Raw genomic sequence first — 17,580 nt, forward strand, 5'->3', positions numbered from 1 at the left:
TTCCTAGCACAGTTCAGCTTTGCTAATAGGTCATGTTTGAATCATAATAGAAAGGATGGGACGTGTGACATTTGCTTCTACCTGAAGAACTGTGTATTCCCCATTCTTGTGGTATCTTTCTCTCGCCACTAATCTATCAACCCTTAATGAACAGGAAATTAAGTTATAACATGGCAGCTTGATATGCTCTAATTGCTCAGATTCTATCTTTATTATTTTTACATAAAGCAGTAGGGTGCTCTGGTAATTTTCATTAATTACGCACAAAGAAGCAGTAATTAGATCTTTCAGTAATCTAGAACTTTTTGTCTGACTTTTTAGGGGTGCAAGGTGGGGGCAATATGTTGTAATATGTTTTGATCCATTACATCAGAAGAACAGTACTGTATACCCAATATATGTGATTATTCCTCAGAAGTGCACCTTGCAAAATGATGATGTTGTTCGTCACCTTCAGTTATGATGAAAGGATGAAGGAGAATACAATGTTTTCATGCCAGTATTTGGACATCATTACCCCAAAGAGAATTTTGTTTGTGTCAATTTCGACAAAAGGTGTATAGAGAATGGATGGATGGATGGATGGATTTTTAAAAAAAATGTTTTTGCTACAGTCTTGGTTGTTGCATTGTGCTGTATCTCGGTGAAAAAGACTTATTGTCTGATATGAACATTTATGCTCTAGTACCGTAAGTATCCTACCTGTGATGAGTCACGCAATTCAAATGAATACAGTGGCATCATGATTTTGCTATAAAGAGAAATGCAGGTCTCATACACAAAGCCTTGGAAATCATTGAAGCATTACTTGCTAATTGCACCTTTGGAGCACATAGCACTGTCGGATAGTTGGGAAAACATCATTTTAAAGCTTGTGTTTGTGCTTGAGCTGGAGGAAGATAGAGAGCAGGGTAGCAGGTTTGGCTGAATGGGAGAAGCATGTCTGGCCTGGAAGCTATCTCCCGGCGCTAGCTTCCAGGCCAGACATGTTACTGCTTATGTGGTTCTCCAGTAAGCTGACAAAGAAGCTGAATAATGTATCTATCAGTCTGCCTGAGTGTGCTGAGCACTGGGCACTGAGGAAGCTGCCAGCTTGTTATAGGCTCATTACAGGTGAAGATGACATGTGGAGGTGCAGCCGCCTTGGCATTGTCTCCCTGCCCTGCCCTCGATAGAAGACGCGGCACTCTTTCAGTCCCCATGGCATACAGAGAGGGAGACAGAGGTGATAGAGGAGGAGGGAATGAGCCTCAATGCTCCCCTAACCCCCCAAAATGAAATTGACAGGCTCACTGAAGTAATTGCTCCCAGCACTATTTTCTTTGGCAGGAAATACTGTTATCGACAAATAGGGGATTCAATAAGCGGCAGGAGATGAGGCTCTGGGCTGTGGTCAAAAGGCTGTGTCTGTCCTCTGCCACTGAGGTTGCGGTGTCTCCTGATGTACTATCTCGCCCTTTCTCCCCCATACCGTTTCTCTATATTTTTGTACCTATTCCCTCCTTTTTCTGACCCTCATGCTCCTGAATCATCTTCCACGTTTTACATCTTGCTGCTGGATCACAAACTATGCACCCAGTCTTTCTTTGCCGCCTCTCTTTCTTTTCTTGCTCTCTTTCTCAAGGGTCTCTTTCTGACCATTTTCTTCTGTTGACCATTTTTGCGAGCCTGACAGGGGAAAACTCTATTACCCAATGGCCAGCAGGTAATCCCTCCTCCCGCTCCTCACATTGTGTTTCTGCTGCCAGCATGGCGGTGTAATGTTGATATTATCCCAAAGGATTCTATTGATTTGAGCTAGGGTCATGAAAAAGCAGTTTATGGTCAGTGTCTTTGGTTTCTAGAGGTCAGAACATGTGGTGAAATCAGAGCTCTAGCTTTTCTTGACATAGTGCTATACCTGCTGGGAACTACTGAGAGGTTAGCAGATAAATAAAAAGTGGGTGATGCATTTGCCTCTTACTGCACATTACTGAGGACGCAATGTTCTGAAAAGGCAGTTGCCTGATCAGCCATTTTCAAAAATGGAATCATAGTAATGTAAGCAGTATTTTTGCATTTGAAATTGCGAGTGTTTTTTCTTCCACAGTTTATGTATTTCTCTGCTGTGTTTAGGTCAGCAGTTATGTTATTTTGTTCTCAATTACTTTGCCAAAAGTGTATATATTTATTGTGCAATGTTGAAGTTTTTTCATTGATTTATCATTTTAGTAAAATTTAAACTTGAGTTATCACTCAAACTTGCAAGCTGTCCTTGAATAAACTGCTGAGTGCATATTATTATGCTCTAACACCACTAAAGTCAAGCCGTGTAAATGGCAAATGATTGCTCTACAGACTTGTGTGTACTCCACCACTGTGATTTTAATACATCTCAGCTGCCATTATATTTCTAGCTTTTTTCAGCACAGTTCTGACATATCGCCTCTCCACTGTCTAACCAATCCAGTTGTTTTAGCTTTTGTTCTTATCTAACCCGATTCAGTGCAGACAGCAGTGTGTTTTCAAAATCCTACAAAAGGATTTGGTGAACGAACTGCTGTGATGGCGCAACAATCAACAATGATATTTTCAGGGGACAAGCAGCATATTGCTCCAACTCCCAACATTGCTCATCCTGAGAATATAAATGCCAATGGGTAATATTTTTTCCCTTTTACTTTTTGGAGGACAGATAGTTCTAACATGGACTATATGTTTGTCTTGTATTCCTGGCATTATTCTGACATAGTTGATGCACTGTCCTTGGTAGGACACCTTAACTGATTCGCTTTAATGTGAAGGAGCAGCAAGTCTACTCCGAGCTCCCTATCCTCCTGTCCTCCTGTTGTCTCGAAGGTTGAGCCAAGCCACCCTAAGGAAGAAGCTCATTTTGGTTGCTTGCGTCTCTTTCTTTTGGTCACTACGCAGAGCTCATGACGATAGGTAAGGAGCAATCCTTTGGTTTCTGTCAGAGATCATTGCTCTCGTAGGTGCAGACTCTCATCCCGGCTGCTTCACACACAGCTGCAAACTGTTCTAATTTTCACTAAAGGTCATGGTGTAATGAAGCCAGAACAACATCATCTGCAAAAAGCACAAACATGACTGTAAGGTTTCTAAACCGGTAAACCTCGTCACCCCTGCTGCAACTTGAGATCCCGTCCACGATGGTCACAACCAGGTTCAGCAACAAAGGGCAACTTTGACAGAGTCCAACACTCAACAAAAACTTGTTTCTAGACTGGATAGGATGTGGACCAGATTGTCAAACTCATGTGACCCTCCGTAACTTCACAAGGATAAAGATCTGGCCCACTGCTAGTATACTGCCAGGACAAAATCTACATTGCTCTGCCTGAATCTGAGGTTTGACATTTGGTCAGACCTTACTTTCTGGCACCCTGGAGTCAGCTTTCCTAGGGATGCTCGATAGTGTGAAACACTGATAATTGGAACATCACCTTCAGTTCCCCTTTCTGAAAAATGGGACCATCACCTCTGTCTGCTGCTTCACAGGCACTGTCAACCACCATTGAGGATAGGCCTCAGCAAAGAAGAGTCCAAAAGTGGCAAACATTTGGACAAAACACAAAATTATTCCAAAATCTTTCAATGGAGACGTGATTTCAAGAGTCTGTTTTAAAAACAAAAAAGCACTACCACACTGGGATTAAAAGCACATCTATTATTTTTATAGTACTTAAACAACCAGAAAAGTGTAGTTGTCGTGGTAATACCCACTACAGAGGCAGTTATGTCACTGTCTAAGTGAAACCTTGAAGTATATTTCTTGTAAACTCAAAGTACCCACATTTCACCTCAGGGATTTGTCTGGAGTGTCTGTCTATTTCCTCTTCTCCATCAAATTGACATTTCATATCCTGTCTATCTGGTTTTATCAGCCTCTTATTAATTTCTTCAATTTTTAAGTGTAGCTGTTCTACAACTGTCAATAAAATGAATGCAAAACTGTGTTCCGCAGAAGTGTGAAACAAAGAGTCCTGCGGTTGTTAACAATTGAAAAATCTTGATAAGAATGAGAAGGATTCTTATCTCCCCATTGGCCTGGTAACTATCATGAGTCAGACAAAAGTTAACACAGTCCCTCCTCCACATTCATCCAACAGTGCTCGAGAATAAGATGAAAGGTGTATGAAAAGGCAGTGAAGGGATTTATTACAAAATATATGTATAGTTTGGAAAACTGCACAATTATGCTAAGGTACACTACAGTTTAAGTTCTTTGAGATTGTTTTCTTCAAGTACTAGAATCACAGCATCAGAATGAAGTATTTTTTAAAGCTATGGCAGAAGATAATGATGGGAAAAATAATGACTTGTTACTGTCTAACAAAAATGAATGATGAAATTCAGTCTTACTCTGGAATGGCCTAAGTCTATCCTTTTTTTTCTCTGCATATGGTACAATAACATAAGGTACGAGGCTGTGTGTGATTACATTTCTGCTAAATAATTATTAAATATTATAATTGACTTTGGCAGGAATCACTCCAGGAATTTGAGAAATGTGATTTTACATCATCCTCTATCAAATAAATATGAATATTTTATGCAATGATTGAGCCAATCAAACTATGAGCTCAGCTTACATGGAAAGCACATAATTATTGGTAACTTGCTGTTTTCACACTGCCTCTGGTTTTTCAAACAAAAAAACGGGTTCTTTCATGTTGACTGTGCATTGCAGGGAGCAGCAGGCCTCTCTTTTCTCCAGATAAATGAGCTAGCTTATTACTTCCCAAACTGCCTATTAGCACAGCTCACTTTGTGGGGAACCAGCACTCCAGGGATGAACACAGTGACAATGCTTTTGGCTAGCAGACTGGTTTAAGCGTGTGTGTGATGCTGTTTCTGTAGCATGTTTTCTCATTTGTTTTGTATGGTACCTTGACTCAGCCCCCACGTCAAATGTAGGTCATTTTAACCATAGAATTATGAAGTGACTAAATTAGCACCGATTTGTTCACATAGCTTGAAATGGAAGTTGAGATGGCGCTGCAAAATGAATCTATTCGACATATGCATTCTTCAGTTTATTTGTTGATTGCAAGGGTGTTTGAAAATGATGTCAGGCGAACAACAGATTCAGATGATGACTTTGGCGTTAAGCTGTAGCTCAATGCTCAGTACAATATTACTTTCACTGTGTGCTTGGAGAGTGAGAATGTGAATGCGTGTTTCCCTCTTGTGCTGAAAGTGTGCGTGTTGTCGCGAATAGACGGTCTCATTGTGTAAGCATCAGTGTAGCAACACATCCCTGTGGAGATTATATGCAAGAATCCATTTACTTCAAGCAGGAGCTGCAGCAGATAGCTTGTAGAGCCTGTGTTTGGCTCTCAGAGACTGCAGTCCATCATTAGAGCCTTGGCTGATTGAGAAAAAGTAGAAATTGGCAGGCAGGTTTCTTGTTTTTTTTTTTTTAGAAAACACAGAAGTTGTGGCCAGCTTTTATTGCTAGTACATTTGTAAGAATCTACACTTTAAGACAAAAAAGTTTATAAAACTACACAAACTCATGCTACTTAATAGGTCCACTTTGTGGTATTAATGACTTTGTTGTTCATTTTTGTGGCATATTTAGAATAAACAGGTTTCTTCTAATTTCTTCGACTGGCCAATTGTTCCTTTAGTCATTCTGTGCATATAGAAACATGTTGTCGATGCAAATAATGCATTCATGTCTCTTATATGGTTGTTTTTTCACATTGCTGTAGGTACTGAAGTTAAAGTATGGACTGCTAATGTAATAATTGTCTCTCTGATATTTTGTTTGCAGGGTGGACTCAGGAACAGCAAGCACGAGTGTACCCTTTCATCCCAGGAATATGTCCATGAACTGCGTTCTGGCATCACGGAGGAAAAGCTGCTCAACTGCCTGGAATCCCTCAGAGTGTCTCTCACAAGTAACCCTGTCAGGTCAGTAACTCGATGTTTCTCACTAACTGCAAACTGTACCTTGTTCAGTGTGAAGTGTTTGAATGATAGTTGAGGATACCATAGCTGTTTGGATTAGTTTTTATTGCTGGGCCAATGATACACGATTTTGTTGTGAGTGATTTAGCTTTTGCAGTTCCACCATACACACAGTAGAAACATATTACATCTGTTCGGCATTATTTTTGAGAAATTATCCAGAGTTTTCGAACAGCTGGAAATAGTGTGCTTTAACCTCAGCAGTGATGACTGGCACTAAAAGTTGTCCTTCATGTTTTTGTTAGAATATAAAAGGAAGAAAATGGAAGTTACTTAGTACAATATTGCTTTGGATATGTATATGCACAGGAATGCTGAAACTGAACTTAATTCATACTGTTCATACATTTTACTCCTTATAATATAGATATGAAGTCTGGTTTTCCAATAGAATATAAGTTTATTTCCATTTGCATGGGTACATTGCAATATTAGGTACATTGGAATTCTTTGTTGGTTTTCTCAGGTCAGAAATTAATGGAACAGGTAAGAACGCTAACAATAAAAAGAGAAATACAAATATCCATTATAAAAATAAAATACGTATACATTATAAAAAGAGCACTTTATTAAAAAGTTTTTAAAAAATAGATACCCTGAGAAGTACAAATAGTCTTCATTTCTTTTTTTAAAACATCTATTATAAAGCTTAATGTTAAAGAGAAAAAGAAAGATTTTCTTTGGTTCTCCATTTCTTCAGAGCTTTGCTCAGCTCTCGAGTCATTCATTACAAGGCCTTACTGATTTTTGTAGCCTTGTCTCTGCTTGTTACCCAAAGTCTCTGCCTTCTGTCCTGTAAATGAGATCTTCAATTTTAATTTGGTCCCACTAGTGCAACAGAACCCTTAGTGACAGCGGATCGTCTAAATTATTTACCAGCCCACTGTTGAGGAGCTGTTTCTTAATGTGAACCAATGAGTAGTGCATATTAAATGGTCATTGGATAAGTGGAATACATTTTCATGTTGACCCTGCCTACAGTGAAAGGACCTGCCAGCATAGCCCCAGCGGAGCTTTTATTTAATCTGTGTGGCACTACCAGCATTGTGGCTGCTTCCTGGTATTAACCAGTTTGAAATCCAATGACTCTCTATATATGAAAATACAATGGGCATTTTTATTAATAGCAGCCCTCTTCTTTTTCACATCAAACTGAGAAGAGAAAATGATCACTTGAAATTATGGTTGGAATTGATGTACAAAGATGTAAAGATTTTCAGTTGGCCAACAAGATAGATAGGCACTGTTCTATCTATCTAAATTCACATTTTAAATACAGTATCTAATGTGGCCTTATGAATAGCTAAGTAACTGAGTAATTATCCCTCGGGTGATTGCAGAGCTGTGAAGTCAGTGTCCACAGTCTTCCAGCAAGCTGTGGGGAGTCAAGTCAGCCTTTCCACTAAGAAAGGCCAACTGGTGCCGAGGGGGGTATAACTGAGGCCAGGCTTGCCCTGTGGGTGTTTTTAAACAGCTGAACCTTTGACCAGCGTATGAGGGACCCGTGCTTTATGAAGGAGTTGCCTCCCACGGATGGCTAAGCCCATCCAGGGAGCCACCTTTCAGTGTGTGTGTGTGTTGAAGAGGACTATGCCAGTGTTGACTAACACCGGTCCCCTGCTCGTCTTTTACGCCTCTTATCATTTCTCTCCCGAGGAAGGTGGCTGATTATTTTCTTGAAGCATGGATAAGGTTACGTCTAATTAATATGAATATATTTAATTGTTATGGATCACAACACACAGGAAGTTTGCATTTGACTCCAGTATGTTAATGTAACCTTTGTACAGTATGTTGGTATGCTATCATATACTGGAAGTAACTATGAAGTAGATGCCAGGGGAGTACTTTCACATTTGCACCTCAGAATAATGATGAGCTGTACTGCTTTTAATATTTATATTTTGGGGAGCTAAACTGATATATTTATTATGGATTTGATAAAATATGCAGAATTGTAAGAAATTGTTAGTAATAATCGAAACACACTGAGATATGCTAGTAATTGGTGCAGAATGTGCTACCATTTTTTCGCTTTTCTAGTTGTACCTGACAGTTTATAACCCCAAACAATATTTGTTATTGCAGAGACAAGTCCCGTCCCTGCAGAAATACAGACATGCAGTCACCAGCTGGTTGCTTTTTCATATTCCAATTTTCTCGTAGTTGAAAAGGCCAGACAAACTTTGTGCGAGATTGTCTTGGCTGTGTTCAAACAATCTAAAGCAGAATGTTAAAGTCAGTGCCCTTATTTCTCAGCCACTTATGTGTAGAAAAAAAAATCTGTCTTTTATGGCCCCAAATTCTGAGCATGCTGCTGTGCAAAAGTTTCAGGCGGAGAAAGTATACACCGAATTTCAAAAATATTGCCCTGACTATTATCTATTTATTTATCAGTTACCCTCATACAACGAGCAATAAACAGAAAATTCAAAAATAAATCAATATTTGTGTTACCACACTTTGTATCTGAACCAATTCTTACGCTCAGTTTTTCGAGGTATTTGACAGATTTGTTGTTCCAAGCTTCTTGGAGAACTTGCCTCAGTTCTTCTGTGGGTTTAGGCTCTCTCTGTTGCTTCTGGCTTTCATGTAATCCCAGACCTGCTGATTTTGAAATAACGACTTAAATGATTAATAATCTGGAGCTCTGAGAACTGAACGCGGTGTGTCCACTTGCGAGCAGCCTCTCTGACTGTTGCTACCTGAATGCATAATGAATTGATGACTCAACAAATATTGATCTTAAATACATGGTTAGCAATGTTAGATTCATTTATGCAAAATAACTGATCTGGGGGTTGTCTTTAAACACAGGGGAAATTTTACAGTGTTTCAAATCCATCTGAACTCATAACGAATATCTCATTTCTTTTAGCATAAAACTTAATGCTGTACGCTGGAATGAAAGTCTCCCCATCAAAGTGTTGTTTTTCTTCACAGTGAGTGCTTACCACTGCTTTTTGTTTTCCACTGATGTTTGGGCAGCCTGCTAATTTGCTCCCAGAGGCCTGTGTTTGTCTAATAGTTTAATTGGCTGGGCTGTGCACCTGTTTGGCAGCACAGGTGGCCACAGGGCCATTGTGCTGAGGGCCTTATCTCTCAGGCAGTCCCACACAGGTGTGTGGCATGCAGCCTCTGCCGATCCACCCACAGATGGCATTGCCTGGAGCATCCACTGCCTTCTCTGTTTCCACTCTCTTCTCCTCAGCTGCCATGTTTTGCACTTCTCTTTCTGTCAAAATTTCCCCAGCCAATTATTTATCCTCTACTTCATTCTCCCCCTTTTAATTTTGTCATTTGGATACTCGCTTCTTAATTTAGAAGTGTCAGATTGACTAGCCACTTTTCATTAATTTCTTAATCCACTGACATGAAGTGAGATGCCAACTTACAGAAAATTACAACCCTCTTATTTTCTCATTTAGTGGGAAAGAAATCCTGGGTTTTTTCAGCCCGTCCTTCTTTTTCTCGCTCATTTCATAGGTTCCGTCTCTGTTTGCACATTTTTGAACAGTGATAAGATCCATTTAAAAGTCTAAACACATACGGTCATGAAAGCAAAAACTCATCTGTTTTGTATTATGCACGTTTACATTTTGTTTTTGCATGACTGGGCATACTCTGCTTTTACTTTTTCGTAAAGCTTCCTCTGAATCTACCTCAACCACTGCTCCACTAATAGACTTTCCAATATAAAAATAGGTGAGTGGTTTTTGTGGTTTTGGGCACAATAGCACACATCCGATGCCCAGACTTTTGAGTTCCCTCTGTTTGGCCCTCAGCATTACACTCTCACTCTGTCAAATTCCAACAGTGACTTACATATTAGATCTGCTACTCCTCAGATCCCTAAGACATATTTAAACAAAATTGAACTGGGCTCCTAACTTCTCATTATGTGAAACCTTCATGGTACAAGTCAGACATTTTCTCTGTAGCATTTTCTTGTGGGGTCTTTTTGTGGAGGTGGGAGACATTTGCTGACACCAGGGTTTCTCTGTGTGTCTGTATACTCAAGGTGTGGGTTGTTGTGATGATCTTGCTGCTCTGCCACACAGAGTGTCTCGGAGTCTGAATCAGTCTCACCAGCTTTTCTCAGCTGAATGCTTGTAGCTGAGCACTGAGGGTTGCATGGAACAGTAGTAATGGGCTTTTTACGAGCTCGGGAGTTGCTTTGCCTGCTAACACAAAGTTTCTTGTCCTGTTGACTGTCTGTCCTAATGCCCAGGATGACAAAGCATTGAACACCACCTGAGAAACACTGACATTTCCTCTAAGTACAGTGGTGGTTCTCCTTGTATAATATAAGATAAATCTTGGCAAAGATTCCCTCATTCTCTCATGCTATAATCTGTGTATTTAATGATCTGAAACATTATTCTGAGACTGTTAAATATAGTGCTGTCATACTTTTGATTCAAATGGTAAAATATTTCTTGGAAAATGTATGAAGGCACATGTGATTACATTTTACATGTGTGATAAAACCTCTGTAAAAATCCGGACAATTATGAGGTGTCAAAAAGCCTCTCCCTTGGCATATAAGTTTTAAAAGTAGTAGTGTTAACTGGCACTCTTACATCGCTGACTCTTCCTCCCTTGGCCTTTTCTGCCTACTGTGCGTTCGGAAGCTAATTAACACCAGCACAAAGGAGCATATCCATCTGTCCTTCTGCCGTTGTGGCTGTTGAGACAAATATGAGCATCTAAACGTCTCGTAGGTTGTGTGTAAACCCTCGACAGCTTAGGCCTGAAATCTTGTCTGGCACACGCACAAAGTGTGAATAGTGGGTCTCAATGCATCTGCAATGAGTTAACGCTGCACTGATGAATGATACTTGTGTGAGGGGTTTAGATACGGTAGACATCAATGAGCCGGCTCTGTCTGACATAGATTCTTCACAGAGATTAATAACTGTTTCAACTCTGTCATTTTTGATGTGGAAATATTGCCGTGAATCATCCATAATTGATCCTCTGTATTCACTTTGTTACTCCGGGTAGTGCTTTTGTAAGCTTAATCAGACTCCATGTCAATTTGATTTTTTAAAATATAGCATTAAAAAAAAGGAGCTCAGATGTCCTCAGTGAAGTTCAGGAGGATGAGCTACCTCAGGACACATGACAGCCAGACTCCTTTGAACTCTCCACATCAAGCACCATTTCTTCCCATCAAATTGTAGGATAATGGAAAAAAAAAGAAATAGCAATTTGATTCTCTGCCATGACAATCAAGTATTAACATCCTCCAGGAAGAGATGAGGATGGAAAGAGGAGATACACAAGATATCCAGAAACTGCAGCTGTTAAGGCCGCAAAATATGTCGTGGCTGCTGCCTCAACAAAGAGGTGAAGTGGGAGTGGAAGCTTTTCAGTGGGGTAATTTTCTTTGCACTTTGCTGCGAGTCTGTGCTCTCTAGGCTGCAAGTGTTATTACAAACCACTCTCCGTCGCCCTCCGGTCCTCGGTAAAGTTCGCTCTGCCCCTTGTCAAGGAGAAACAAGGCTTTAAAGATTTGCGAATTGCATAAATGTTTAGTAGAATTTTGTAGGCTGAAGTTTCCCCGGTCCTCTGTAATTGCAGAAATAATACTTTCATTATTTAAAACGTTTTGTCTTTTCAGAATGGCAAAATCATTCTAGTTTCCGGGAGTCAGTTTTATTTGACTGTTAAATTTGGCACGAATGCTATAATACGGTCTTCGATGGACGTGACAAGCAGTCGGAAAATGAGCAAGTTAACTAGTTTTTACCCTTGCAGCTGACTTCAGAGTTGATGTTTGCCCTTCTTCCTCAGAGGCAGTGGAAATGGTTTCGGAGACATAAATGTCCTCAGTGTCTGAGTATATTTTAAGAGTGATGCCTATTTCATTTTATGACACCATCTGTTGACCTCCAAGATAGCCGTATCTGTTACAGCCCCAGAGTGATGCATACATAATTCAGAAATATCTGATTTGAATTTCATATTGATTTAGCTGGGAATTATTTCCATGCACTATAGGAAATTACTGACACATACAGGGAATAACTGTCATATAAATCCCTAGTGACTGTCCTTTTCTCAGTATTTCTTGATAACCATTGTTTCTAGGTCATGCCGTGAATTTTGGAGTGTATATAATATCTCTGGACACTATATGTACTATGGTGGATTTTTTACAGTTTGAAATAATTGGTATGTATGCTAATAATGCCAAAAATATGGTATTTTAAACTATATTTGAAAAAATTCCAGATAAAGATTTATGTTTTCTGTGTGGATTGTATTCCATGTTGAATTCCACATGACTTGAGATCATATTTAGCAAACATACGAACAGGAAATATTTCAATCTGTCCAAAAGTCTCAGAGTGACACATTTGTTTCTGCCTTTATGCTCTGGAATAAAAGCATTTATCACCTCTCCTAACCAACAAAAGTCATCTTGTCTGCTCCAGAATTTAGTAGAGCTGTAGAGCTGTCCTAATGTTTTACTAGTTCTCTGCAGATATTAAATAATAGCACAAATTCTGGCACACACATTCCTGGAGGTTCTTGGACACAGATACATCTTCTGTAAAAGGTGCCAGCAACAAAAGCTTGCACAAAATGGCAACTTTATGACTTTGAAAATAGAATCGGTTCTTTCAGAGAAGTGCTTGCCATTGCATTTCCTTCTCCTCTCTGAAAAATGAAACTCATCTTTCCAAAAACCTGAGGAATGTGCAGATTCATTGCATCAAACCTGAAGAGCTGCTGTCTAATCTCTCAGCTTACATGACACTGAACATTTAAACCGCTGTAAATAAAAAAAGGCCTGTTTTACCATTAAGCTGCTGGTACCTCTGGACTCTGTCTGTCCTCAGCTCGCAGTGGAGATTATTGTGTAGAATCTATGATGTTGTTCAGGGGATAATTAGAAAATTTAAATTGTTTTGCACTCAGTGGGGGTTGGCCTTTCAAAGTATCCAGGGGACGTGTTGTGCTGTCAGCTGTCTGTGCCTAATAGTCGATTTAGTTTTGACGGAGATATCCACTTTTCACACTCCTTTCAATACAATATGCACACACAGACACACATGCAAGTCCCTTTAGTTTCACATTCATTTATGCAGTTTGTTCTCAGTCTTTGTTAAATCCAAGTTTTGAAATCAAGCTGAGACTCAAATAATAGTGCAAACTGCTCCTTCTGAGTACCGCATTGTTCCCCATGCTGTCCTCGCTTGGCTACACCAGAAATCACATCCGTGGAGTGCTGACACCAGATATAGTGCTCTCAGACTTTGTTACTTGCTTCAGCACCAATATCAAGCAACAGTACCACCCCAGTTGGTTCTGTAAATGTTACCTCTGCTGTAACTCAATGCAGCTTTTTTGTTATATTCTTATAAAAAAAGTTGCAGTGGCACTACTCTCTCAAACTCTTTATCTGTATAGTGCACGCAGCTGTTACGTGCTCTGTGCTGTGACGCCTTACATTTTAAGAAATGTGCTAGACAGCAGGAACCTGAGACCCCAGATATTATCTGAGTTGACAGCGTGGTTGGAAAAAGTGAACGCTAGCTGGAGTTACATACGAAACATGTCTCTTGATTGTTCTCTTTCAGGGAAAGCACAGGCCAGTGATTTTGGCTCTGTAAGCCTTTATATGTACAAATGCTCGATGCACGTTTTGTCCGTTATACTCGGTGCATTTCTTGGCAGTTTTCCTCGGTTCTTCCTTATCCAATCACAATCTTTTCAGTATTTCAATCACTTCTACGTGAGGTCAAGGTCGATGTGAATATGGGTCAACCAGACATCAGAGAATACAGTGTGTCTTTGAGTTTAAAAAGTTTGTTACAGTTTTTAAATAATCTTTTTTGTAACTGATACTTACTGGATATCCCCTGCCAGTTTGTGTGTGGTTTAGTGTTGTAGTGTAGATTTGCTTTATGTAGTTTCATTAGGATGTAGGATGAGTGCATCAACTCCTTCTATGGTATTAGATTATAACCACCTTGACGGCTTGTGCGGATACTGCATAGGCGGGTTTGTTGGTCCAGTAGCAGCAGGTCCAACACTTCAGTTCTCTGCAATTCTGCACCAGTGAGCCAAAACATGGCCGCTCACAGATGAAGTGAATAGCAGTGATTATCTTGTAACAGCAGCGCATGCTAAGGTCTGGCAGCACTCGTAGTCAACGGATTGGGTGCAGGAGCAAAGTGTTAAGACCCGAGTGGCTTTGAGAAGAGCCAAAACACGGCCGGATGACTGAGTCGGATCATCTCCCAAATGGCGTCGCTCGTTGGCTGCTCCCAGTCAGAAAGGGTGAAGTTTTACTCACAGTGGTCTGAATGGGTAAGAAGCATGAACCGGCAACAGGAAGTTAGGGGATGTGCTGGAATGGGTCTGCTCCATCTGCTGCTAAGGTCCTGGTTCCAGATACGACAGGACACCTTCAGAGGACTTGCATGCTTCAGTGGGTAGGAGCTGCTTTGTTGACGTATAGGACCAATAGCATTTAATGCCTAGGTGGTGATAATGTCATGTCATATTACTCAGTGTTAGTCTTCATGTGCTGACATTCTAATTTAGAGGTCGAGTAATTAGTTATTGATTATTTGCACGGTTATTGGATGTGATAGCATGTATTTTTTTACCGATTTCCAATAATTTAAGTTAGTTTAAAAATGCACTTCTTTGGAACTCATGCAGATGCGTCTCCATCTGTGGTCGCAACACCGTGGTTGTCATGTCCTGCTCTTAGCCCCGTCGGATTGATTGCACATCATGACCACTAGCTTATCAATACTGAGGGATATGAGTTACAAGTTCTGTTTTACTTGAACATGTTGAAAATCTTTTTTTTTTAAAAAGTATTTCATGTAAGTTTAGTGTTAGAGTTTGTGTTTTTCTGAATTTTGGCTCCAACATTTTCATTTTTGCTGCAAATGTTTATTGATTCCAAATATTATTTTTTGGTCTCTTTGGTTGGTGATAGTCCAGAATAGTGTCGGCCCTACATACACCTCATCAGTACATCAGCAATCCTCATGGTAGCATAAACCTCCAAGCAAATGTGAGCCTGAGTATTCCAAACATTACAGTGGTTTTCCCCACTAGAAAAGAGCTTTTTTTTTTGTTTTATTTTGTATTGTGTGATGTAAAGAGAATTCTAACCTCGTGGGATGTCTGGCTTGTCTTGTTTTTGTTTATTTAAAACAACACTGGATAAAATGTCGAATAAGAAAAAGAATTAGGCATTTTATGGCATCTTCTCTCAGAGTTGCTGTGAGTTGTGTCAGCTGCAGTCTGTTCATAATGTTTGGGGTAAGAATGACCTTATCTTGAACCTCGTATGAAACACAAAGTTCTGTTATCTGCTTTTAGCACCATTCAACCCGAGTAACGCTCCTTTTTTTATTGTGTATATATAGCAGTTTTTGTGACATGAGGCAGATAAAACAAATCAGAAAAAAATCATTTAACGATAAAGTACGCAATTTGTCATATAGTGTTTTTTTTAATTATTATTTAATCAAATAAATAAAGCTCTAAAGGTCCCTTAATACAAATACAAAGTTGTTGCTCTTCATGTTTTTTATGTCAAATGTATTACTCTTCAGGATGTGATGAACAAAAGCATAGTTAATATTTTATATCTAATATCTGTCATTCGATATGCCCTGTGCATTATAGTCATTTTAGCTGACTATTAAATTGATCAGAGTGTAATGTTGCTCCATGTTTGGCATGGTAAATCACTAAGCAGACACCGGTGGTGCTTGGTTTCAAGCTATATTGTTCAGACCTATTTGTTGCATGGCACATTGGGCCTCAATTGGAATTCTGTTGCACTGAATAGGTCAGTAGTCCCACAGAGGGACAGTTGTACGGCTCGGCCTGTAATACAATATGAAAGATATTGCACTTGCACAGAAGCTTTCAGTAATAAAGCTCCCCACCTAGCCCTGATAAAATAATAAAACTGGTCTATAGACTGAAATCAATGCACACACAAGCCATCTAAACACGAGACCGGTGATCAGTCAAACAGAAAGACTGAGACAGTGTCTGCCTCGTGCTGTTTTTGCCGCTGTCGAGTCACTTACTGTGACTGGTGATGCAGAGTAATCTTTTCATCATGTACTAACATTTCCCTTGCCAAGTATTTGTAGAACTCCACAAACACTTTTTACCTTCTTTTCCACTCTCTTTGCTATGATATCTTGCCCTGTATCTTAGGAATATACAATACTATATACATCGTAGCTACTGGTATTCCCTTAAACAAGACAACTCTTCTTCTGTGATATCACTGTTAAGTTCAAGACTTTTTTCGATGTTTTAGTGAAGGGCCTAGAAATACAGTCTTAAGTAAGTTATTTCAAGACTGTTTGAATGACGTGGGTGGAGGTGATTCATTGATTGCCACTATTTTTATTCTTTAAAGCAGGCTCACTTGTGTTTAGCGTGAAATACTGAAATTTCTGAACACCTATATTGCACACATGCTGATATTCATGCTCATTTTTCTTATGGTTGCCCAGTGCTTAGCAGTGTTGTTTACCTTATATCAAGAAGGTTTCTCTCTCCCAGTCCATCTACATGTGTTTGTCCTGCAATGAACTGTAACCCGTTTATCGAGTTTACCCTTCCTCTTTTGAAATGCATGCTGGGATGGGCTCCAGACCCCTGTGACAGTGAACAAGATAAGCAGTACAGAAATTGAATTGACGCGCGGATGGATATAGTATTTCCTCATGCATAACTACATTTGTTATGGCACCACATGTGAGAAAGTCAGTAATCTCTTTTGCTCTTTTGGGGAAACACATGTTATTTGACAGGAAGACATACAATCATCTGACTGGAAGGCATTTTGACTTCTGCTGCAATAAATTAACAGCGATGTTGAGAAAAGTCCACAACATAATGGACTTTTGATGAAGCTGACATGTTGCTGAGGGAACACACATCTCTCCAGTAAGCATCTTGTTTATGTCTGAACGCATGTTTCTAGAATAAACTGTGTGGATTTCAATGCATACATTTTATAGCAGTTAACTTAGCTACAGCATAATTGCGTCAAGCCAGCAGAAATAACAGAAAATATAAAATAAGAAATTGCTTCCCTAAGACCGACCATGAATTTTTCATTTTGCCTGCGGAATATACATGATTGCAGAAAGTAACACAATTTGGTGGCACTTAACTAGAGGATTATAGCCATCAATATTAGATGAACAAGTTCTCCCCCAAGTTAATGAAATCCTTGGATGTATGCCCACATTAGGAGAAGAGACTGATAAGCGAAGGATTTGATCCCTTGTTCCTTCGGTGTTATACCTGATATTTGACCAAACTTTACCCACATCTACAATGCAAGTCTTATAAAGAAATGCTTGTTGGATGAACAAAAAGCCATTTATAATAAAAGTCATATATTCTGGTCGTGTGTTAGAGAAAAGAATGTTTTTATGAGGAAGATGTGGAAAGAGTGGCTTGTAAAGTTATTAATTCTACAAGTATTATGCGACTAGGAAGACTGGATTGTTATTTGTGCTAGTTGTTGTAATAGTGCGCTGTCCATTGAAGCAGTTCCCCCTGATGAAGAGAGAGAGGGCATTTCATAGC

At 39.6% G+C, this 17,580-nt stretch overlaps 1 protein-coding gene across 6 annotated transcripts in view; it reads left to right on the top strand.

The window, feature by feature from the left end:
• Positions 1–17,580, top strand: part of diaph2 (diaphanous-related formin 2) — a 388,183-nt gene that overhangs the window by 95,799 nt on the left and 274,804 nt on the right. For all 6 annotated transcript variants that reach the window (XM_051954583.1, XM_051954588.1, XM_051954587.1 and 3 more), the window contains one exon: positions 5,780–5,919. In XM_051954583.1, coding sequence (XP_051810543.1) covers positions 5,780–5,919 — 140 coding nt within the window. The remainder of the gene's footprint in view (positions 1–5,779; positions 5,920–17,580) is intronic.

The sequence above is a fragment of the Acanthochromis polyacanthus genome, chromosome 10 (assembly GCF_021347895.1).
Source record: "Acanthochromis polyacanthus isolate Apoly-LR-REF ecotype Palm Island chromosome 10, KAUST_Apoly_ChrSc, whole genome shotgun sequence".
NCBI classification, from domain to species: domain Eukaryota; kingdom Metazoa; phylum Chordata; class Actinopteri; family Pomacentridae; genus Acanthochromis; species Acanthochromis polyacanthus.